At 33.8% G+C, this 24767-nt stretch overlaps 1 protein-coding gene across 25 annotated transcripts in view; it reads right to left on the bottom strand.

The window, feature by feature from the left end:
• Window positions 1–24767, bottom strand: part of NRXN1 (neurexin 1) — a 1077010-nt gene that overhangs the window by 953875 nt on the left and 98368 nt on the right. For 2 of the 25 annotated variants that reach the window (XM_073213368.1, XM_073213369.1), the window contains one exon: window positions 1–24767. This exon is cut by the window's left edge and continues 15561 nt beyond it. The exons of the other annotated variants lie outside the window; for them this stretch is intronic. In XM_073213368.1, coding sequence (XP_073069469.1) covers window positions 24715–24767 — 53 coding nt within the window. In that variant the 3' untranslated portion in view covers window positions 1–24714. 25 annotated transcript variants of the gene reach the window in all.

Genomic DNA, 24767 nt, shown 5'->3' with positions numbered 1-24767 from the left:
AATTATATGTATTATGGAGGAAAAAAAGGCCAACATGAAAGCAGAAAGAATAGGAAAGGCAGGAGTGAGAGGTGGAGGTTTGGTATATTTCATAGAAAAGTTCGGGGTACACCTCAGTGAGGCAAAATCTGAGAAAAATTTGAAAGATATGAGTGAGTTAAGCAAGTGCATTAAGAGGTAAAAGGGGCAGTAACGTCAAGACCCAGAGAGGATAGCGTGTGTCACATTCCTAAGGAATAGCAAGGAGGCTAGTGTGAGGGAGGCAAAGAGCGGAGGTCTGAGAGGCCACTCCGAAACCAACAGCACTGTGCCTTGTAGCAGCAGTATAGACTGTCCTTTTACGTTTGAAAGAAATGGGGAGAAACTGCAGTGTTTTGAGCAAAGTAAAAAGAACGATTTTTTTTTCCTTTGATGAAACGGTACCATCGTGAAGAACAGCAGCTTTGGACTCAAGCAGTTGCTTGTGTAATCAATGCCAACTTCTTTAATCCCTGTACTTCATCTATCAATCAAGTAAGTATATTAACATGAACAGCAAATAGGATTGATTGTGAATATAAATGAGATGATGCATTCAAAGAAGTTTGTATTGTAACTGGCACATTGTAACTATTTAATAGATTATCTCTTACTAATACTTCTAACACATAATTTTTATCCAAAGTGAGAACTGCTGATAACAGGATCATTCTAAAACTTCTTTCCAACATCTATCTCCGGAGTAATGAATCAATAAGCCAGGCAATCTCAGCTATGTACAAGAGATTATCTTAGGTACCAAGGAGATATAAAATTTAAAAATGCAGCCCTTAATATTAAAAGAATATGATTCAGGTAAAGAAGTAAAGTATGCATATAAAAACATGACTGTATACTACTACTCTGCAATAAAAAGAAACTATAGATATGAATAAACACAGATGAATCTTAAATTCATTACATAAATAAAACCACACAGAAAGAGCACATACAGTGTGATTCCATTTATCTAAAATGAGTATTAATCTATAGTGACAAAAGGCAGATAAGTAGTTTCCTGGGTCCAGGGGAAGATACAAGAATGGACTATACAAAGAGACACAATTATCTTTAGGAGTAATAGAAATGATCTGTCCTTTAAATGGGTGTCATTTATGTAAACTGTTCCTTCATAAAACTGATGTCAGCAAAAAATAAAAACAATAATCACAATTGATCACAATGGGTTGGATGATCAGGCAAGGGTATTAGTTTTAACAAGAAAATCGCTGGACAAGTTTAGTTAAGATTTGAAAGGTCAACAATAATTTTCAAATATTATTTGATTTGCTTTAGGCCTAGAAATCTTGATCTTGCTGTACTTTAAGATAAAGTTCTCCTATTAAATCAATTGGCTTTGGTCTCACCCAGTCAATGTTTCAGTAACTTTATGTAAGTCTTTCCATTTCTCATGGGAGGATCATTTCACTTTCAGCTTATTCTCTTTTCTTTTTCTGTGCCTGTTCATATCCTCTTGGAACTGGCCCTTACAGAGACTTAAAGCATATTCTTACTGCTTTCAATATAAGCCACAAAGATTGTAATTCGTTTTATTTTTTAAATATAGGCAACTATGGCTTCTGGAACCCTTTTCAAATGATGTCTGAGAGAAGAAGGGGAGTGTCTCACATCTCTAATTCTAAAAAGGACAGACTTTTCAAAAGATTTTTGAAAAGTGATATTTGATTTCCAAGAATTGTAACACATTTTCATGAAATGACAAATAAAACAGATGCAGTTCCCAGGGTGTGAGAAAAGAAATGGTAAGGGATAATGTGTTCTCCCTATGATTAAATTTTTTTATATAACGTTCTTTGGGGTTATCAATGAATTGTTTCAAAACCTAAATTCCCACTTATTTAATTTCTTAAAATTTTCTTATAATATTGCTTAATATAAAGAACACATAAGTTATTCTCCAGAAATGAATGGCTTGAAAGTATATTTATAAACATAATATGTATTTGATATTGATGAAGAATACTGACAGTGAAATCAAGTTTAAAGACTAAATATTTAGTTTATATTTACTGGGACAGGGTAGGGTTAGGGGAGGAAGATCTTTATGAAAGCTTTCTGTTCAGCATATTAAATGCCTAAGGAGACATACTGGATTTCAAATATAGTACCTATTTTGGAAAGCAAATTCAGAATTCTTGTAGACAGATTGAAAATTATTTCCTAATATAGATGACACAAAGAAATACCTGTCAAACAGAAAGTTAAAACTTCTGAATACAGACACAGCTTGAAAAAGAAAATGATGCATTTTCTATGGAGCATTTGCCAAAGAACTTTTCAGCAGTGACATGAATAATTAAAATTAAACTACATTCACCAAAATAAATGAACCATATTCAGAAGCAATAGGTTGACTTTTAATCCTGATTTCTCACATACTTCCAAGCCCACAAAATTCAAGCACCCGCAACAAATCTCCACATCAATAATTTGAATTAGCAGGATTCCACTGTAATTTCTGAAGTTCTCAACTCTGGAATCTCCTCCAGTTGTAGCAGGAGGAGATTTGATTTCAATTGGAAACAACTGAAAATGTTTCTTAGGTAAAACTGGTCCCAGTAACAACATTAAATCCTTTTGAAATGACAAACAAAATAAGGTGGAACAGGTCTTCAAAGGAGGATCATTGCACTACACTGTGTTTACTAAACCCAGGGCTCCCCCTCTGCCATAAGTCAAGGCTTGTTTACTTCTCTCCCAGCCAGAATTGGCAGATGTGGATCCTGCTGTCCACATCTGTGTAAAAGTAGTCCTGTACAATAAAAGACTACCAAGAAGGAAATTTTTTTATAAATGAACAAACAAAATGGGTAGAAATTATATCAAGGTCCTCTTTGAAGAGAAGCTGAGGTTGTTTTTCTAATATTTTGTAGAATGTATTAAACCTTTGGAGAGGCTGGGGAAAAAAAGCTGACAGGATACAAGTCATTTCTATCTACTTGTTCACAGCGTTTTTGCTTGACATAACCCCATTTCGGTGATGTCACAGAACCTTTGATATCTATCAGAATCAAGTCAAATACATGAACTGCCGTTTAGTTGTTAGCTTTCTAAAACCTTCTACATTAAAGCAATCAGCAAGGATTTTTGAATACCAACTACAGTGGTACATCAGGTATCACAGAAGATATGTAAGATGTATTGTGATATTAGGCACACCAAAGATATTTTAAAAATATATAATGACTGGAGGGGTAAGATACAAAAGCTACCAGTAGAGAATTTTTAATGTAAATAAAGTATCTAATCATAAAATAATCAGAGAATTAGGCAATCTAGAGGAACGTGCAGTTATAAAGGGACAACTGGGCAATACAAATAAAGGAAATAACATGTCTCCATGGCCGCTGATGAGGAACTCAACCTTTCTGAACCACAGTGTCACCTTTAGTGACGGGACTAGCCTAAGGGGCTAGTGTCCACAAAACAAGTTGTATAGTGCTGTATTTGTAAATGTATGATAGATCCTAATTCTTTAAATTCCCAACCCAGAGAAACCAGTTATAGCAGTTAATGTAAGAATGATATGATGAGGGCTACCTGCATGAGGCTGGGCTCACTGGAGGAAGAAAGGAGACATTTCTCTTAGAACCAAAAGGATTGACCACATATTTAATCATCTCTTTCAGGTATCTGCAAATGCTACCCTGCAAATGAGGGTCTTCTATGGTAAACTTATAAATTACACCTCCTTTTCTTTCTGTGCACTTCCATGTCCCATTTGCTGTTTTATTTTGCTCTGTAAAATGGATCACATTCTAACACACTATATATTTTCTTATTTCCCTTTAATGCTTATTTCCCACCATTACAGTGTTAAGTACTATAATTTTGTTGTTTCTTTCCAGTTCCCCTGAGCTCATAGCACGGGGTTCCATACATTTTGAGTTGAATGTATTGAGTGAATGAATATCCAAAAAAGAAAACAAAGATGAGGAAACATTAATTATATTTTCCATGTTCCTTACTAGGCATTCTAGTATAAAATTAATATAAAAGAAACAATTTCATACAGGAACCTCAAGTAAATTGTATGCTCTTAAAAAGAAAGTGCAATGACAATTCAATGTGATGGGACATTAAGAAGAAAATGCAATTTAGATCACTAGGTAATCCAAAGTAGATCAAACAGAAATTAAATAAACTTCCAGTAGTCCACATATCTTATAGTAAATGTAAATTATGGCAATTTTATTGCTAATTTATATTCATTAAATTGCCTTCTTTCAGGATTTCAAAATGTGCACAGAATGTTTTTATCTGTGACTGCAATATGCATGGCAGATAAAAGATGGAGACACTCAGGGGTTAAGCAACCTCCCATATGCTGTCTCTCCCAGATCCATGAATAGAGCATCACTTCCTTCAGTACTAACCTCGAATTTAGTTGGAAAACAATGTGGTTCTCCAAATGGAAGTTAAAGCCATTAGATTCAGGAAATGAATAGAAGAATATTTTTTCCTTCAGAAGAACGTAAACTCAATTGACCATTGAGATGGATAACTTTATTAGATCCTGACAAATCTTAAATATCATCAACTCACTCATTAATATCAAGAAATATTCTTTAACCAGATGGGAAAGACAAAGTTTATTCTTAGCAATATTCATTATACCAAAACACTTATCCATTTTGCTTACAAAAACCACTCAAGTAAAAATAGACACACACCCAAAAAAAAGAATGCTGAATCTGAATCACATTCTGAGTTTAGAATGGCATAAGAATAAGAACAGGTGTTTTCAGGAAAAAAAAAAAAGATGGAGACATAATGTTAATGGACTAGATCTACACACAAACTGCAACCAAATGTTTTCATGACTCCAAACCAGAAATCATTTTAGCTGACCTAAGAAAACAGTACCAGTTAAACAATTTAATATCAGTTAATTTTCCTCTCTAATAAATTTGTGGGGCAGCACTGGATTTATTGAGAAATAATACATCTCCTGATCTTCTAAGACACAGGATAATTCAGGAGAACTGAGAATATATTACTCCATCCTCAAAAAACATGCATGGGGTAGCTGGGCTTTAGGCCATGAAAACACCACCCACTGTTTTACTTTGCCATTATGTGTGATTGGGGAAGTCACTATCTCGGTTAAGTTTTCTCATCTGCCATAAAGGATCCAAATATCATTCCCCACTTATCTCAGAAAGTTGTAATAGATAAGGAAGTGTGTTTAATTTTTTAAATTAATTATTAATGTAATGAATTAAACTATAACTTCACTGGAATCAGAACTAGTATTACTGGTATTATTGGAAGAAGATAAAGAGGAGAAAGGTACGTAAAATTGTAGAACTGCCTTTACAACCATATACAAGTATTTATAAGTAAAAGATGGGGCTGCTGAGAACAGAAAGTTATAATGATATCAATTTGTACAAGAAGATATTCAGCATATATCTCACTCTGTACCAATGTATTGTTTTACAAAAACAAGATAAATAGGAAGAATAAGCCTGTTTTTATACAGGCAGCGCTAGAATTTAAAAACAAAGCTAAACTAATATAAATAATAAACTGGAATTAGTTTAGGGACCCTCCAAAAATCTCTTTCTTGGTTTACATTCTCTGCCTAGGGATTCACCAACCAGACCACTACAACTTAGATTTTAACAATCTTTAACTTTACTGTTTTTGACAAAACTGGAAGTTATTTAACCTAAAACAAATTGAAGCTAAAATCAATTTTAACTATCAGAAGACATTAATCTGATTCAAACAAAAGTTTGAGTAATAACTGCTTCCTTTGGGTTGATTGTCTAGAGACAATTGAATGATTTTTAAAGAATCACTTTTTAATAATAGAATTATCATAGAAGTATTTTTGGGAAGACTGTGTATGTTCGTGTGGTGACATTTACTACTATGTCATAATAACACCTAATACACTCTATGAGCCTTCTGAAAAACCATTCTGTAGATTATAACACAAAATTAAACGTGGTTTTCAAATAGTAATGGAAACAATTAGAAATGGAAAAAGATACACAAAAACAATTTTTATTGCTTTCAAAAAAAGTCTCAAGATTTGTGTCTATTCCCTCTTAGTGGAAAACATCACATTTAATTGTGAAAACTTGAAAACCTTTCCTTTCAATATGGCCTCAGACTAAAGGAGCTGTGCTGGCACAGGCCAGAGGTGTTGCTCACCACAAGGCTAGATGGCTCCATGGTACTATTATGGTGAAATTGAATCTGTATGATCTACTCATTTGTAGGATTTGGAATGTTTTAATGTAATCCACAAGTTCAAAAGGAAAGATCTAAAGTGCTGGTCATAGCCCTGTGATTAACAACCTATGGCAGTTTTCAAATATTTTATACAGAATCCTGAAGAAAGTGCTATATTAAAGCAGATAAAATGCTATGGTACTCGTTTGTGTCCAGGCAGGGTCTCTAAAGCCCTCCCCCTCTCTGTGTTCTGAACACTCACTCAGGAGTAGCTCTGAGGTGCCTACTCAGAATGGTTAACTTCATGAAGCAGCACTTGAAATTCATTGGTCTTATATAATTTTGTGAGATTTAATACTGAAGAATATAGTTTGTTTCATAACAGCAATTTGATTAAAAAAAGGGAAACAAGTCAGTGTGGCCAGGCCAAAGGATTCAGAATTAATAAAATAAAGCTGGTCTCTTTCAGCCTAGGCTTTTTTGCAGGCCCACTCTCTTCATACTAGGTACTGAAATTTAGGAAAAGCTACCTTGAAGTCCTTAATTATTGAACAATCAATATTTGAATTTTTGAAATGCATCCAACTTCAGATCTGGTAACATGAAAGAGAGTAAAATGGCCATCTTCCAAACAGTGAATGAGTCAGTGTGGAAACTTTTGGTGGGACGTAGGAGGTATTGAAATAATGTGTTGATGCAATGCAAAGATCATCCTTTCATACTCTAGAACCAACTCTTCCATTTACTTGCTTTAGAGCCTTGGGCAAAACAAATGTTTACTTGTTTCTCATTTTGTTCATAAAATAATGGGTCTGCACTAAATGTTTTTTATTTTAAACAACAATACTAATTCATATTTTATCTTGACACACGTTTTTGCTGGGTGAACTGAAATAAACCATCACCTCCAGTTAAAGATTTACATATTCCCTTCTAATTATAATCTTTACCCTGAGGGCCATATTCATATTTTCATCCATCTTTTGAATGTGTCTCCTGGGAAGTCTTCTCTGAATGTTATCTATCATGAAATTCATTCTCCTTCCCACAGACTCATTTGGAAGCATGACCTTTCCAAGTATTCATGTTTTGGCTCTTAACAGCCATCTTCAATTATTTCCTTTCCCCTCTCACATCCAATTCAACTCCTCCAATGTTATGGATTTATTTATCAAGCATCTACTTTATGTACTGCCTCATATTAAGCATCATAGAAAGAACAAGACTCAAAACACGCCTTGAAGGAGTTTTTTAATCTAGTTTTCCATATATGATCCCTCCTTTCTTTTCCCAATTATTATCATAATAGTTTAGGGCTCATTATCTTTTACCTGATCTATTTTTTATAACCTCTTTACTCATTTACCTTCCTCTAAGGATCCCCGTCATTCTTCAACAATATAATTTGCAATCCATTCTGTTATTAAGGTGTTCTTCTAAAATAGGGCTCTGATACCACCGTACTCCACCCAAACACACTAATTAACAATATGCTGATTGCAAGGTAAGTTTCTAAATCTAGGGTCATAAACTAGATGTCCAAGGCAGCAGGCAAGAAATACCAATGTGTGTGGTTACGGCACACAACAGGGAATTATAGAGACTGTGGAGGTAGGGAGAGTGCCCAAAGGGTTCAAATCCAATTAAAAATAACTATAGCTATGGACTAGAATGCTGCTAGCTTCCTGATTCTAACTATCCCCCCACACCCCATCTCTGATGCTTAGGCAAAAGTATATGCACTCGGTATCTTTCTTGACTAAATCATAGTTACTTTGCTATGTTCTTATCTTTAGTTTTGCATTCCTCAATATGTTATCTTGCCAGAGTACTCTCTCTAAAAAGCAAATGTTATCTGTTCCTTCTGGCTTTTCATCATTTTGACCCTTAGGTTATTATTCAGTTGTACCTTTTGGCTCCTATGTTTCATTGATGTTCAATTGCCTCCAATTATTAGAAGCAGCACCTCTCTATCATATTGACTTCACTTACATTTTTCTTTTGTTTAAATGTTTCTACCTGTAGTACACAGAATATGGCACCCAAAAGATGTCCACAACCTAATCCCCAGAACTTGTGAACATGTTAGGTTACATGGCACAGGCAAGTAAAGTTGCTGATATCATTAAGTTCACTAATCAGCTAACCTTAGACAGGGAGAGTATTTTGGATTACCCAGGTGGACTCGGTGTAATCACAAACTCCTTATCAATGAGAGAAACAGAAAAACACAGTCCAAGGGAAATGTAACTACAACAGTATGGCTACAGACAAGCAAGGTTGCTAGCTTTGAAGATGGGGGCAAGGGGTCACAACTGCAGCTTTTTTTCCAACCTTAGAAAGCTAGAAAAGGAAGGAAGCTGATTCTCTCCTAGACCCTCCAGAAAGGAAAACAGCCCTGCTGACACACTGAGTTTAACCCAGTGAGACACACATGAGACTCTGACCTACAGAACTATAAGATAATAAATTTGTATTAAGATATTAAATTTATGGAACTTGCTCTGGCATCAATAGAAAACAAATACACTATCCAACCATGCCAATCTAGTGAACATCCAATCATTCTACGGACCTCAGCTAATAAAGAATGTTGGTCCTAACTTCTATCATTAAATTAAGGCTTTTAACTGGTGATGGAATTTACATTTAAAAATGTCTTTACTTACTACTGAGCTATAAATTCTCTCTAGGACAGTTACCTTTCCTTATGCCATGCCGTGTTTACTTTTATATTACCCACATCTTGCATAGAACACTGAGTAGATGTTTTAATTTCTTTTCTAATGATTGAATATGGAATTTCATAGTGATATGTTTCATGCTTTTAAGTAGGCTCACAATATTAACTGGTAAGTAGAGAGTGGAAAGACTGACTTATGAGCAGTTCACGTAGAAAATCTTAGGAGATTTCAACTGACTAAAAGTTTAGTGTGAGTCAATAAAACAACAACACTGACCAACCCTTCCCCACCAAAACACACACACACACACACACACACAAACACACACATATACACACAGTCTATGACCATAGTTGTCTTTATTCAAAGAACCAGAGATTGTTTATTTTTTACTGTGCCCTGCTGAGACATTTGGGGTACTGTGATTAGTGCTGACTTGACTTTAAGAGTATATCCAGACCAGGAGGACGAAGTGGCCAAGGAAGAAATGGGAAGGATTTAAACACTGTGAAGAATAGTTTTAGAAACTAAAGACACAAAATTTGGAAATGAAAAATTTTACTTTGGGTATGAGGTTGGGGGATGTATTTATAGCAAGTGTTTTTTTGTGTTTTTTTTTAATGTGGATGAGGAATGAGACAGACTGTGTTTAACTCCACATAAATTGAAAACATACAGCACAGCACACTAGAGAAGCTCAAGAACTATCTTAGGAAGCACTAATAACAACATGCAGATGGCTCACTGGCGATCCTTCAGTAGGCAGATTTTGATTCAAATTAAGAAGACTCTTTAATAATAAAAACTGTCCTTAAAAAGATTGTTATTCTGTGAGGTAAACACTACCTCCTCCTTCTAAACATGTAAACATAGTTTGGATCATCATGCATCACAGAAGCCCAGAAGAGTTTAAGTAAACATTTGGATGAAAGTCATAGTCAAATTTATGATTCTTTTACTTGTTAAGTACTTTTCCATACTAAAGCAAATTACAGATTTCTCCTGCTTTCTGAAAGTTCTCATTAGGCCACTTCACTTTTAAGAAAGATCAATATTAGTACTTGTTTTTGATAACTGAAAGAAATCTGGAGAATTTTTGCTTCTACAAGAAAAAGGTGAAAAGTGAGAATAGTGTTTAGCATGTGTTTTGCAGCAAAAGCCATTGAGAGAGAGGCAGAACATAGCCTGAGCAGCCAGAAAACAGCCAAGCTCCTTCCCAGGAACCACACTCAGCATCTCAGTAGGAAGTCACCATAGTTTTGAACTGTGTCTGTGAGTATCTGTGCTTTATCTCAATTTATTTTGTGCATCCATTATCAAGATATATCCTAAGGTACCAGAGAAACCTAATAGAGGGAATTTTTGCATCTCAGGGAATGCTCAAAAACTTTTCCATATAAATAACGGTAATTGCTCCTTCACATTACACATTTTTGGCTTACAAAACAGTTTCATAGGAACACTCTGCTTTCAGAGATGAGGGGAAACTTGTAATGTGATTTTCCAATTTTAGTGAATTTCACAGTTATCTTGGTTTAAGACAGATTACCATATTCTTTCTGGATCCTAGAAATTGCTATTAACTTAAATATTATTTCTGGTCCCAAAGTTGTTAACAGACCTACCAAACCACATGAATAATTTCTCCCTTCTCCCAACAAGCTTTATTTGCATTCATATTTATCACTTTTGCATAACTTTCATGTAATTCCCAATTCACCAAAACAGAGCCAGGAAGGAAATTCAAGGACAAGAAGGAATTATGACTTCTTTTTCATTGTATATTCATTAAAAGAATGAAGAAAAAAGCAATTAAACAAAACAAGTTAAAAGCAAGCTGAGCTTTTTCTTCCTGAGTCATCTAGAACACAAGGCTTATCTGATTTATGTTAAAACTAGTTCATTTTAAACAGAATCTTAATACCCTAATCAAGGAAATTAAAAAACAAATTAAAAGAAAACATCTTGTCTTTCTTATTTAGAGGCAAAAAAAATGACAATTATTTCTTCATCAGCACTCTCAGGATTACTTCAGATATAACTTTTTTTACATTAACAGTAATATAAGTCACTATAAAATGAAATGAAAGGGATGAACCACAAAACATACTATATTTTACCACTTTTTCTACTTTTCTCTTCTTACCTTACTTCCTTTCTCAACATTTGTGACACAATGAACCTTTCAAAATGTACACAAAATATAAGTATCTTTGACTTTTAAAAAATCATTCCTCTAATGCAGTTTGTGATTTTAAAAGTTATCTTTAGTTTTCCTTGAAAATTACTTAATTTTACTTGAATCATTTATCTGCAATAGGCACCTAATATTCTACCATATATCCTATTATTGTTTACTATGCTCTAGAAATATACACTATACTGATAATCATACATGTAATCCTTAAAAAGAAGTGGATTGTATTATCTTCATTTTACAGGTGAGGAAAATTAGATTCAAAGAGGTCAAATAACTACAAACGCCACACAGCTAATACATAGTGAGTCTAGGATCTATATGTAGGTCTACTCAACTCCAATCTCCATGATCTTTGGCTATCTGCTTTGCATCAGTGTTTATTGAATATTTACCATGTCCTAAGCTCTGTCCTCAATATAAATTTGGATGTAACAAAGTTCCTGCCTCCAGGGATCATACATTCTAATAGCAATGACTAACAAATTAATGAATGCAATACAACAGGAGAAGTTTATTAAAAAAGGAGAAGTAAAAAAAAAAAAGTTTATAAAAAGAAGTTATAAATATAAAAAAGTTTATATATTTATATAATATATAATAAATATATTATGTATAACAATGGCCCTACGGGCAGAAAAATCCATACCTATTTCTTAATAAAGGTAAATATTAGGTGTAATATTGGTCCTAAATACAGAATAATCCACTTTGCCTAGCAAACAGTGTATACAATGAATACTGCTAATGTAGCTAGTCCTTGGCCAAAAAAATAAGGTTCTTTCTTTGTGTGGATTCCACTTCCTTTTTGACTGCAGGTACCAGCCACACCAATCTGCCTAAGTGTCACTGAGGCTCAGTTGCTAGACAATCCCAGCTGCCTGTTCCATTCACATTAAAAAGTACTTATCTAGTCGTCTAGTGTGCCATTTCATTGGATCCCTTTTTAAGAACAGAAAATTAGTTAAAACCATGTGGTATTCTCAAATACTGTATATTAATTTTAATTTAATTTAATTTAATTAATGTATTTATTTAGCAACAGGGTAAGGCTACTGAAAGATTTATCTTTGACAAAGGGATACTTTTCAGTGTCCTATCAAATCACATGAAATATATAACCTTTAATGTATAGAGCTGTCCTAGCTCCTTAAGTTTACCTTTCAGGCTACTGTCATTACTGGTCCACATCTCTTCTACCTAAGGAAATAATGTTTTGCTATCACAGTAACTAACCACATGGTCATCTCTCTTGACCCCACCCACCAGGAGCTGGCCATCTCACATTCACCACTCCTCTCCCTACTTTTTCTTGTACTCACACTATTCTTTTAAACACTGTCTTTTGTAGATTTTTAAAAAATCTGATAGGTATCTCTATTTGACTTATATGCTTGTGTCCATCATGACTAAAATGTCTTATAAGAACATTATTTCTTTTTTAATAGAGTACAGGGACCAAATTTCTGTCACCTCAAGCATGACTTTGTAGAAATGACATATCCCTCTTTTAACACCACTATCACCACAATCTCCAGTTTAAAAAAAGTCATTATAATAAATTTTTTTCTGTTGTATGGAGATATACTTGTACATATTTTTCTATGTGAACTCAGCATCTGCTGTTCATTTCCCTTTGTCTGGATCTCTATACCATGGTCTGTTATAAACAATAATCCTAAGATATATTACAAAGAATCCATGGGTGGGCATCACATAAAAATTTATATGATGCCACATGCAATTTGGTATTTTTTTTCTTTTTAAAGCACATACATGAACTTTATATAATGAAAGTTTTAATGACCAATCCTGAAAGGTTTCAAAGAGCCCAGCAACACATTTACTAGTGTGAAAAGTAATTATTTAGTTTCAAGGATAAAGGGTAGGCCTAATTAAATAACCACATCTTCTTTCTCAGTCCTTTCATAATCAATCAACTTCTTTTAAAGCAAGATAATAATTATTTTTATTAGCAAGAAAAGTCTTTAACACAGAAGTGATACATATGGATTAAATTAACACGTAGTACATGCCCCTGCAAGAAAACAAAAACAAAAACAAAAACCAAAAACACAAACCAAAACTTCATCAACAGCAAGTTCAAATCATCAACTCTTAGAAGGTTAATGCTAGTTAGCTGAGTGAGTAACACTCTTCACAAAATGTCTGTGCTTTAGAAACTTCGAGGGAGTTGAAGGGGCTTTTTAAGTATAGAATTCCAATCCACCATAGACCTATTGAATATAATTATCTGTCGAGTTCCCTGAAAGTTCATACATTTTTTTATGTGCCCCAGGTGATTGAGGAGTGGAAAGGAATTGGACCGCCAACCTGAGAACTACTGGGTTAGAACACTGGTAATGAGGTCAAGGTTTATAGTTGGTGTTTGAGAGACTATTCAGATATTCAAACGGAGAAGTAAGCTACTTGACCTGCCTTGCTTGAACAGCAGTCCTCCCTTATTTAGGACATTCTTCTAATTAGGGAATGACACATTTGAAGTATTTGAAAAAAAAAGTAGCAGTGACTTAGCCTATTGGCTCATATCATTACTCCTTATGAATAGAGCATTGCCAAACCATCACATTCATCAGTCCAAGTTTTGCTTTCTTTTGGACCAGTTAGCTTCTCTCTCTTGCCACACATTGAATGACTTCTAACTTCACCCATTCCTCTCACAAAGAATGCCATTGTCTCAACAAGTACAGATGGGTCAGTGCAAATTCAACTATATGGCCAGGGAAGCAACTTGTAATGTATACCCTGATGATTTGTTGGTCAGATAATGCATTTTTATTTACATAAATAATCACTAGAAATACAGTTTGAACAAGCTTTCACATGATTTTTTTAAGTCAGCATAGCATAAAAAAAATCTATTCACTAAGTTTGGGAGAATATTTCTGGCATATTCTGCCACTAGCTAACTACAAAAACCTATGGTTAGCTTGTGAATGAGGATTTCCCTGTGAACTGAAATTACAATTGGCCAATTTAGGAATTTCCTTCCCTCTGGCAGTACTTTTGCCCAATCTAAATTTGAATGTTTCCTTGAATGGAATAATTTAATTTTCTCCAAATGTCTACTGACTTTATAGTGCCAAGCCCAGAAAATTAAATGGAAAACTGTGTCAGTTGTCCAGGTAATTCAGGCCAAAAATTAACATATTGTTTAAAACTTCATATAACACAAGAGTTGTTCTAATTTCCTGAGTCATTTTATCCATTGTCTCAGTAATCTAATATTCTGATCTATAGCTGGGCTATGTAAAAATAAATGTCTTCTAGGTGAAAGAAAATACTATTCTTAGTTCATAACTCTGGTAACATCCCTGCACTTTACTTGGCAGAAAGTAAACACTAATAATTATTGGAGATCACTTCAGCTGCTATTCTTATTATTCTGAATGATTAGCATGTGGTCTGGGGCACATGGCTGTCCACAGGCAAACAAACCAAGCAGAAAAGGGGAAATTTCATTTACTGGAATACACATTTTGTATAGACAGATATAATTTGGATGTGTAAAAAGACATGTCCTGAAAAATGGTAACTATTTTGATCCTTGTGTTATAGTTCTGAATGCCAAAAACCCTGAAGACATCTATTCTGAAAAGTGGCTTTACACCATGTGTAACAGTCCCACATAAAGGAGAATCTCATTGGTGGTTTTAGTGATAATGACTAAAATTGAATGAAGCCATTCTCATTCTCTCTTTTTAATAAAAGGACAAGTAAGATACTAATTTTAAAGGAGAAAGGGCTTTTGGCATGATAGTTTTGTTGTTACTTTTTTAATTTGAAGATGTCTTAACATTGTAGTTCTTCAGAGCAGGTTCCACAGCTTAGGACAACTGACTGCGGACCTGGACTACGTGATAAATCATCTAAGTGAATATATGATCATTATTCCCTGGGCTTGGAAAACGTCAAAGTCCCTTTGGATGTGTATAACTATTTAAGGATGTGAAGAATGAATCTATTTCTTTTAATGTTAAAAGCACAAGATAAGCTACATGAACCTAAAGTACAAGGGGATCCACTTCATTCTTTGAAACTTTTCCCAATCACACATTGTCAGAAGATACTTCCTGAAAGTCACAATCAATCATACTCCTTAGAAACCAAACTTCCAGGAGCTTCTTTCTATTTTATATATATACACACACAGATACATACAAAGATGGATTACTGTCCCCTTCTTAAAGAAATATTCCTTTAAAACTGCTTATTAGAGGAATTTCAAAGGAAAGACTTGATCATCAGTGATTGTGGGGTATGGTTTTCAAATCCTTTCCAAGCTCTCTGAGACCCCCTGAGCTGAGCAGGGAAGGAGGAAGACCAAGAGTCAACTCTGAATCCTCCTCACTTCCAGTTCAAGGGAAAAAAAAAATTTGGTTTTATTGATTTTATTTGTTCATGAGAAGGTGCCATTTGAGCAAAATTTTAAAGGATGTAACAATTATTTAAGTATTTCATGGCAATTACATGTTATTTGCCAGCAAAGATACCTATCTAAGAAGAGAAATCCTCAGTTTTTCCTTGAAAATCTAGTCTTCAGGTAACTAAGCCATTAGTATAAGCTCAACACATATATCATTCTATGAAGTCATTAATGAGGCAAAACTCACAAGATTCAAAAAAAGTTTTCTCTTGTTAGTGCTTCCAGTCCATGAGAATGTATTTACCTCTCTGCACCCTGCCTGCAAATGTACATCTAAAAAGCAGCACTTTGCCAATGAACTCCTAGATTTGTTCAAAGGGGAGGAAGGCCATTTTAACTTCATCATTTTGTGCAAGAAAAAGGTGAAAGTGTGAAGAGTTACAGAAATATCTAAGTAATTTTGATTGAATAGAATAAACTTTTAATGCTTTATTGTACCAATGTTCTGTGTATTATGGGCCATCAAGACCTTGATGTCTGGTTAGTTATAAAATAAAACACTTACAGAATCATAACTTATATGGTATTCATATAGTGAAGAGAAGATTTTAAAATATTAATACTTTTTAAAATCTTTGGCAGATTACAGATCATTAGTTTTAAAATTCACTTAATCTAAATATACACAGTATCTCTTATTTTATGTCACCACTGATCAATCATTTGCTAAGTACTCTTGCATTTTTTCATGTAACATTATTCTTGAGAATACAATATTTTTATTAGCCTATATTACACACCCTAAGATTTAGACATGTTAGACCAAATAATTTGCATAAGATCAGTAAAGAGCAACTGTGGGCTCTGAACCCAGGTCTATGACTTCCTGACACTTAACCTTCCACACTATATTGCCCCCTCATTGTAGAGTTTACTCTCCTAAAATGTAAACCCTGAAAATGAGTAGCAATAGCATTTAATATAATTTTCTATGATTTGTTTCCTTTGCATCACCTCTAAATTTATTTTGTAAGAATAAAATAAAACTCTTTTTAATGGTTGTTAGTGTGTAAATACAGAGAAGTCTTCAAAATTTCCTTAAGGCTGGTTATCCTATATCAGTTATTTTAGTTCAAAAATCTCTACAATGTTCTGCATATCATAAGCAATACCTTCTATCATGCCTTATAACTCAAAGAATGTCAACACTTTATATTGGATGGCCTGTAATGTTCTTTCCTGATCCAAAATTTTATGATTTTACTTAAAGATTCAATTTTTAAAAATATATTAGCTAAGCATTCTGGGAATAACATTTTTTTAAAACCATTGGCCAACACAATTTAAGAAATACCTTTATTACCAGCCTAAATGTGTTGATGTTAGTTTATAAAATGCCTAGATGAACAAAAATACATCTAATTATGAATAAATAAGATAAAATCATTATTTTGGAAAAGGAATCATTCTATTAAAAATTCAGTAACCATAATTAAATATTTTGCTATTTGTGATATATTTCAGAAAAGCATCTAAATTTCTAATTATATCACCTCATTCTTTAAAATATTAGACTGTGGAGAGTCCTTTCTGTGCTCTTCTCTGAGGATATATTAGTCTACTACAAGTCTAATAATATCCTTGAGTAGTATATCACTTATTCAATCTCATGCTTGAAGAATGTTTAAACTTCTCATTACAGAGCCAAGAATGCATAGATAAAAAGGAGCTTGGACTTTTATTAATAATAAATTGATTAAATTGCCACAAAATACATACAAAAACACATAAACATTTACTCCTCAAGTACCTTTCCTTGATGGTACACAGAACTGATGGGCATGTAGGCTAAAGAAGAATTGTAAAATAAATCCCAAGTTCTAAATAGTCACTTAGCCTCCCATGTATATAATATTGATGCAGTAGGTATTCAACATTTCATTTTATGAAGTGAAATTCTGGTCTTTCCATGTTCTGTGGCTGTGACTGAAAAGCACCCGGTACTGCAAAGCAGAAGTTATAATAGATAATCCAAAATAAATAATTTCTTACTTTGCTTATCCATCAAACATAGACATTCCTATCTAGTAAGTTTCTGTCAACATTCACAAATGCTTCTGAAAAATGTAGACTACATAATATTATGAAGATAATTGATGAAATATGATTTAGGAACACATAGAGAAGAGAAATGTGATATTTTTTTAAAGTAAATATAGTTCTGTATCAGAGATCACAAAATACATATATAAAAGCTATAAAACTAATATGTATCATGATGTTGGTGATTGGAAGTCTGACACTTCAGACACATAGCTATATAGCAACACAGGAGTTGAAGATGGTAACAAAAATAATGGAAACAAAAGAAAATGTATTAAAATATTAAATTCTTTATTCTTCCTAAACTATTAAAAATATCAAATCTGTTTTAAGAGAAAATACACAGGAACACCTTCTATATTGTGAGTTCAGTTAGACCAAACAATAAGGAATGTATTGCAATAAATCAAGTCAAATGAATTTATTTCCTAAGGCATGCAAAAGTGATATTCATACTATGCTGTAGTTTATTAAATGTGTAATAACATTATATCTAGAAAAACAATGTGCACATCTTAATTAAAAATATTTTATTGCCAAAAAATGCTAACCATCATCTGAGCTTTCAGCAAGTTGTAATCTTTGGCTGGTTGAGGGTCTTGCCTCATTGATGGCTGCTGACTGATCAGGTGGCTGCTGAAGGTTGGGGTGACTACAGCAATTTCTTAAAATAAGGCAACAATGAAGTTTGCTGCATTGATTGACTTCCTTTTACCAACAATTTCTCTGTAGTGTGGAATGCTGCCTGACAGCATTTTGCCTACAGTAGAAATTCTTTCAAAACTGGAGCAAATCAGCACAAATCCTGTTACTGCTATGGCAACTAAGTTTATTTAATATTCTAAATCTTTTGTTGTGTTATAATAATCTTCACAGTGTGTTCATGAGGGTAGATTCTATCTCAAGGAACCACTTTCTTTGCTTATCCATAAGAAGCAACTCCTCATTCATTCAAGTGTTAGGAGATTGCAGCAATTCAGTCACATCTTCAAGCTCCACTTTTAATTCTAATTCTCTTGCTGTTTCTCCACATCTGCAGTTATTCTTCCACTGAAGTTTTGAACTCCCTCAGAGTCATCCATGAGGACTGGAATCAACTTCTTTCAGACTTTTGTTAATGTTGATATTTTGACCTCTTCCCATGAATTGTGAATGTTCTTAACGGCACCAAAATGGTGAATCCTTTTCAGAAGGTTATCCATTTACTTTGCCTAAATGCATCAGAGAAATCACTGTCTGTGGCAGCTGTACCCTTACAAATATATATTTTCTTAAATAATAAGACTTGAAAGTCCAAATTACTACATGGTCCACGGCCTGCAGTTCCCTTAGCAGGATGAAACTGAGGTGACCAGGTGCTTGTCAATGAGCAGTAATATTTTGCAAGGAATCTTTTTTCTGAGCAGTAGGTTTCAATAGTGGGCTTAAAATATTCACTAAATCATGTTGTAAACAGATGTGATGTCACCTGGGCTTTGTTGTTCTATTTCCAGAGAACAGGCAGAATTGATGAAGCATAATTCATAAGGCCCTGGATTTTCGAATTGGTCAATGAGCATTGGCTTCAACTTAGTCACCAGTTGCATTAGCCCCTAAAAAGACAGTCAGCTCGTCCTTTGAAGCTTTGAAGTCAGGCATTGACTTCTCCTCTCTAGCAATCAAAGTCCTGGATGGCATCTTCTTCTACTGTGAGGCTCTTTAGTCCACACTGAAAATCTGTTGTTTGATGTAGCAACTTTTATGAATTATCTTAACTAGATCTTCTGGATAACCTGCTGCAACTTAAGATCAGCAGTTGCTGCTTTACCTACACTTACATGTTACCAACATGGCTTCTTTCCTTAAATCACATGAAACAATCTCCTCTAATTTCAAACTTTTTAACTTTTCCCCTGTAGTTTCCTAACCTCTCTCAGCCTTTATAGAATGGAAAAGAGGGCCTTTCTCTGAATTAGGCTTTGATTTAAGGGAATATTGTGGCTTATTTGATCTTCTATTAAGACCGCTAAAACGTTCTCAGTATCAGCAGTAAGGCTGTTTTGTTTTCTTACTATTTGAGTGTTCACTGGAGTAGCACTTATAAATTCCTTCAAAAACTTTTGCTTTGTATTCACAACTTGGCTAATAGGTACAAGAGACCTAGCTTTTTGCTAGTCTTGGTCTTTCAACATGCCTTCCTCACCAAGCTTAATCATTTCAAGCTTAATCAGCTCTTTACTGAAAGTGACACTCAACTTTCCTTTTCACTTGAACACTTAGAGGCCATTATAAAGTTATTACATGGCCTAACTTCAACATTGTTGTGTGTTAGGGAACAGGGAGGCCCAAGGAGAGGGAGAGAGGTTTGAGGAGAAGGGGAACGGCTGGTCAGTAGAGCAGTTAGACACACACAGTTACTGATTAAATTGACTGTCTTCTGTGGGTGTGGTTCATAGCATCCCAACGCAATTACAATAGTAAAATTACAGATCACTGACTATAGATCTTCATAAAAAAATAATAATGAGAATGTCTGAAATATTGTGAGAATTACCAAAATGTGACACAGAGACAGAAAGTGAGCACATGCTGTTGGAAATATTGTGCTGAGACTTGCTTGATGCAGGGTTGACATAAGATTTTGATGTGTAAAAAAAAACAATATCTGAGAAGAGCAATAAAGTGAAAGGCAATAAAATGAGCTATGCCTGTAACAGAGTATTAGCTTTGATGTGACATTACAGGTAAAAATTTAAAACACACAACAGTTGATTCTTGCTTATCAATTAGTTGTAATCAATTAATAACAGTTTTGAGAAAATCTATTTTTCTTTTCTTTATAAACTATTCTAAGATCTTCCTTTTTGCTAAAATAATAAAGTTTAGACATTTGTAAAATGTGTAATTATATGCTTGACAGTTGTATTTGTTATATCTTCACCTCCTATTAATATGAGAAACCTTGATAATCAAACAATAAATATTCACTTGAAAGAGTTTAATGGACACTTATTTTTCAAATATGCTCTAAGATTTATGAATGCACAGAATAGCAAATATGCTCATATAATAAGATAAGACTTAATTTGGCTTTCTTGGAAGTTTATAATCTGATCCCGATTTAAGCACAGATCTTAAGGTACATCACAGTTGATAAAATGATAATAAAAACAAAAGCAAATAACAACAATAAACAACTCATGAAAACCACGTAAGATAGCATAAGATCAGATCTGAATTTCAGGAAAATTCCTGTTACCTGTTATTGCATGAATGGTGAAAGTTAGAAAATAAAATTTAATTATTTGCCATTGTGATAGTGAATCACACAAAAGTTTTCGAAAACTCTTAAACACAAAAATACATTGACTTTATCTCCTCACAGACTCATTGCGGCACATATGTTAAGTGTATTAAAGTGATACCAGCATGATACCTTGCTAGAAGGAAATAGTGCAGCTTTGGAAAAGAATATGAATGATAGGATACAAAAGAAAGTTTATAGAGACAGAGACAGAGAGGATTCCATGTAATCGGCTACTAAAATTCTTTTTAGTAATTTGAACAAGCTTCCTCTTCCTTTCCTCCTCTACTTTGTCTCCCCCAAGCCCTCCATGTCCTCCTCTACATCTACTCTTTTCCAGTGTGTCACACCCCCTCCCCACATACATATTTAAGTCATGGAAATAGCAAATTCAAGATACAATAAGAAAATACTCTGGAAATACAATGGTTAAAAAGAAAGACAAGTTTCCTGCCCTCATGGAGCTTACATGCTACTAATAAAAGTTGACATTAAATATGTAATTACAATTATGATGATTGTCATGAAGAAAAAACAACCTCCAATCAAAGCAACAACATTTAATTGACAAGTATCAATCTGTACTTCTGAGCTATTAACCAGCCATCATGGCTGGATTTGCCATGTAAATTAATTTGACATTTTCTGATTTAAATGTTTATTCATTTATTTCAGAAAGCCATTAAACTATAAATAAAAATAAATTGTTCGAATGAAATGAATAATTAAATATACATGAAAGAAAAAACTAACCTAAATTCCCTCAATTCTAAACAGAACAGAGAATAGTTAACATTATTAATGACCCTAACAACACCATTGGTAAATTTGAAGCATAAATGAAAGGAAACATAATTTTGCAAAGACCATTTGGATCCAGTTAGCCACAAGTAGCAGAAGTAAGGTTGGATTTGGATAATAACACTCATCAGCTATCCCAAAGAAGCTATACATGTCACATGTTCTGGTTCAGAAATCATGAAAACAAATTAAATAATTGACACTAAAGTTTGAAACAGAATGACCTACAGGATATATGAGGCAATACAGCCTACAGAAAAGAGTGAGAAAGCTTCCATTCCATTCATTCTTTTACCAGTACGTAGCAATGATCCTTGACCTGTCTCCAGATGTCTTAGCTGTTTTGTCATGTATAAATGGTAAGGGATTTTGCAGTTTCCAAACCCTGGGAGATTAATTAGGGAGTATGGAAGGATCCACACCAACTCTGTAAGGATACATCACAAAGTGGTACCACCACTGCTCACCTCTGGAGAGAAGACTGGGGAGGAAGATGAAAGTGGTTATCAGAAGGGAGGATCTCTTTAGATGTTTCTTCTTTCTTCTTCTTTTTTTTGGTTAATGAAATGCACTCATCTATCTTTGGACATTTAAAAATTCAGAAAATATTGAAGAATCCATACAGAAGAAATCAAAATGATAACAGTAATATTATTGAATCTAATTCTGCCTGGAGTCAATAAAGATATTAATTCACAGACGTCCATTCCAGAGCCCCTGAATTCACTACTCCTAAAGAGGAAAGCGGTGTAAAGAAAAATGTTCCAGGATTACATTGTGATGGAAAGATTTAGGAAGCATGGATTTACAATGCAAATTTATTTTAGAATGGGCAGGCTTAACACCTATTTTATGCACAACTAGGATTTAACCTGATAAAGGAAGCTGCAATGTAAAGTTTCTAGACATTTTTTGACTCTAATAGGTGGCCAAGGCAAAGATATCATCTCAGGAAGACCCTGATTCAATTTATCTTAATGTTTCCTGAATGCTGGTCCCACTTTTTACCACTCTCACAGCACTTTCATTATATAATTAATTTATACATGTCCACATGTTTTCATTTCCCTATTATATTGATGTTCTTTGAATGTGGATGTCATGTCATAGTCAATATTGTATTTTTGCTCTAGAATGCAAATTTGTTGAATTAATTCACAATTACAGAAGGCTGACAAATCACATTTCTTATTTCTATACATCTCATTAACCAACAGGTAAAGATGACCACTCAGATTAGCAAAATACTCGTCAATCTTAAAGTCTACTTGCCCCATTTAACATAAAAAAACATCCTGTTCCCATTAACAGAAGAATGTAAAGGTAAAACTAAATTCCTACCCTCTGCAGCTCTAACTGAGGAATAAAATTTGATTAAAATTGGTGAAGTAAGTATATGTTTGACACACATGCCAACAGTTTAAGACTGGCATAGCAAAACTGAATGAAATTAAGTGACACTTAACATTAATTACACCAAAACAAGTATCAGCTGAGAGTAAACATGAATTATTCTATACTTAGAATTAAATGGTAATATAATTAGAAAAATATTTTAAGTTAGGTTTTCATAACATAATGAATATATATATATATATGTGTGTGTGTATATTTAGGAAGTTTGTGTATATACATGGACTCATACAAATACATACATGCATATATACAGACATACATACACACACATATATACTTCACTTAGCCAGTAAAATAAAATACAAACACAGATCCCTCTAAGTCATCCTAAGTCCTAGTACTAAGGAACATGATGGGAAATGAGAACTTATAAAGGGAAGTGGATAGGACTTTGGCCTAAAAAAAAAAAAAAGAGTTTAGAAAGCACCCCAAGTGGTATACAAAAATCTCTAGAAGAATCATATATTGTCATTTGCATAGTACCTGGAAGGTTTATAATGAGATTAAGCTATATTATTGGAAAATGGTTGACCAAAACACAAAATGCAATAGCTTATGTTCTCTTTCTTATTGGCTCAAAATATCCAAACAATATTTGTTTCTAAAGCTCTATTTTACACATTTAAATTTTGATACCATTTATTATTTATTGCACAGCTCATGTTCAGGTGTTTTTTCAAGCAGAAGTTTCTCTGCTAGATGACACAAATATATGGATGCAGAACTGTGAGCTTTAGTTTCAATTCACCAGATTAAGATTCAGAACATAAGAGAGATTCAGAAAATTGACAGATAAGACACATTCCTGCATTAGAGTAACCAAAAACAAAAGCAATCAACAAAACCCCCAAAAAATTAGAAACCAAGAGACCAAAGGTACATTCACTGATAGGTAGTTAAATGGTTAGTTTAAAGGCTATGGTACATATTTACCACAGCTGCATATCATCAACTTCATTTTAATGAAAACACTAAACACAATGTGGGTGGTTCTAAGTGGGGAATTAAACATGCTTTTAAATTTGGCACCAATGCTGTCAAAGAGTACACATGCCTGACTTACCAAGTGATGCAGGAATGTAATACCTGGTTGATAACGTTCTTAAAACAGATATCACAAAAGAAAGAACAGACTTGTCTTGCCTTTTTTTTTTTGTCTCTTTCACAAGATTGCCTTTTCAGGTTATCATGGAGTTAATGAGTATATATGACATCTAGCAGACAACAAGGTGATAAGCCCACAGCAGCACTATTTCAGTGATGCACATGCTTAGACTTACATCCCAATGCAGAATGGCTGGAGCAGATGTGTTCCATAGTTAAATACTTGAAGTTGATATATTTATGGTGACTATACTCATCATTTAATCACCATTAAATGATACTGTAAAAACTGACACTGAAGCCTGTAGCTAACGTCTAAATATATTAATTACATAAACAGATGACATGAAAAAAAATCACTCTAAAGAGCAAGAAAAAACAGTGAAACATTTTGATGGATTTTTCTTACCTTAAATTCATTAACATATTCATTCACACCCATACCTACCTCCTATTGCCAAATACTAATGCCAAAAGTTCTAAATACATTTGCATAACTTAGACACACTGTAATTCACAGAGATGATATTAAGAAGAAATAAAATAATGTACTACCTTTACTTTTAC

This window comes from Manis javanica, chromosome 1 (genome assembly GCF_040802235.1).
Source record: "Manis javanica isolate MJ-LG chromosome 1, MJ_LKY, whole genome shotgun sequence".
In the NCBI taxonomy this organism is placed as follows: domain Eukaryota; kingdom Metazoa; phylum Chordata; class Mammalia; order Pholidota; family Manidae; genus Manis; species Manis javanica.
This window is presented reverse-complemented; position numbering and strand designations above follow the sequence as displayed.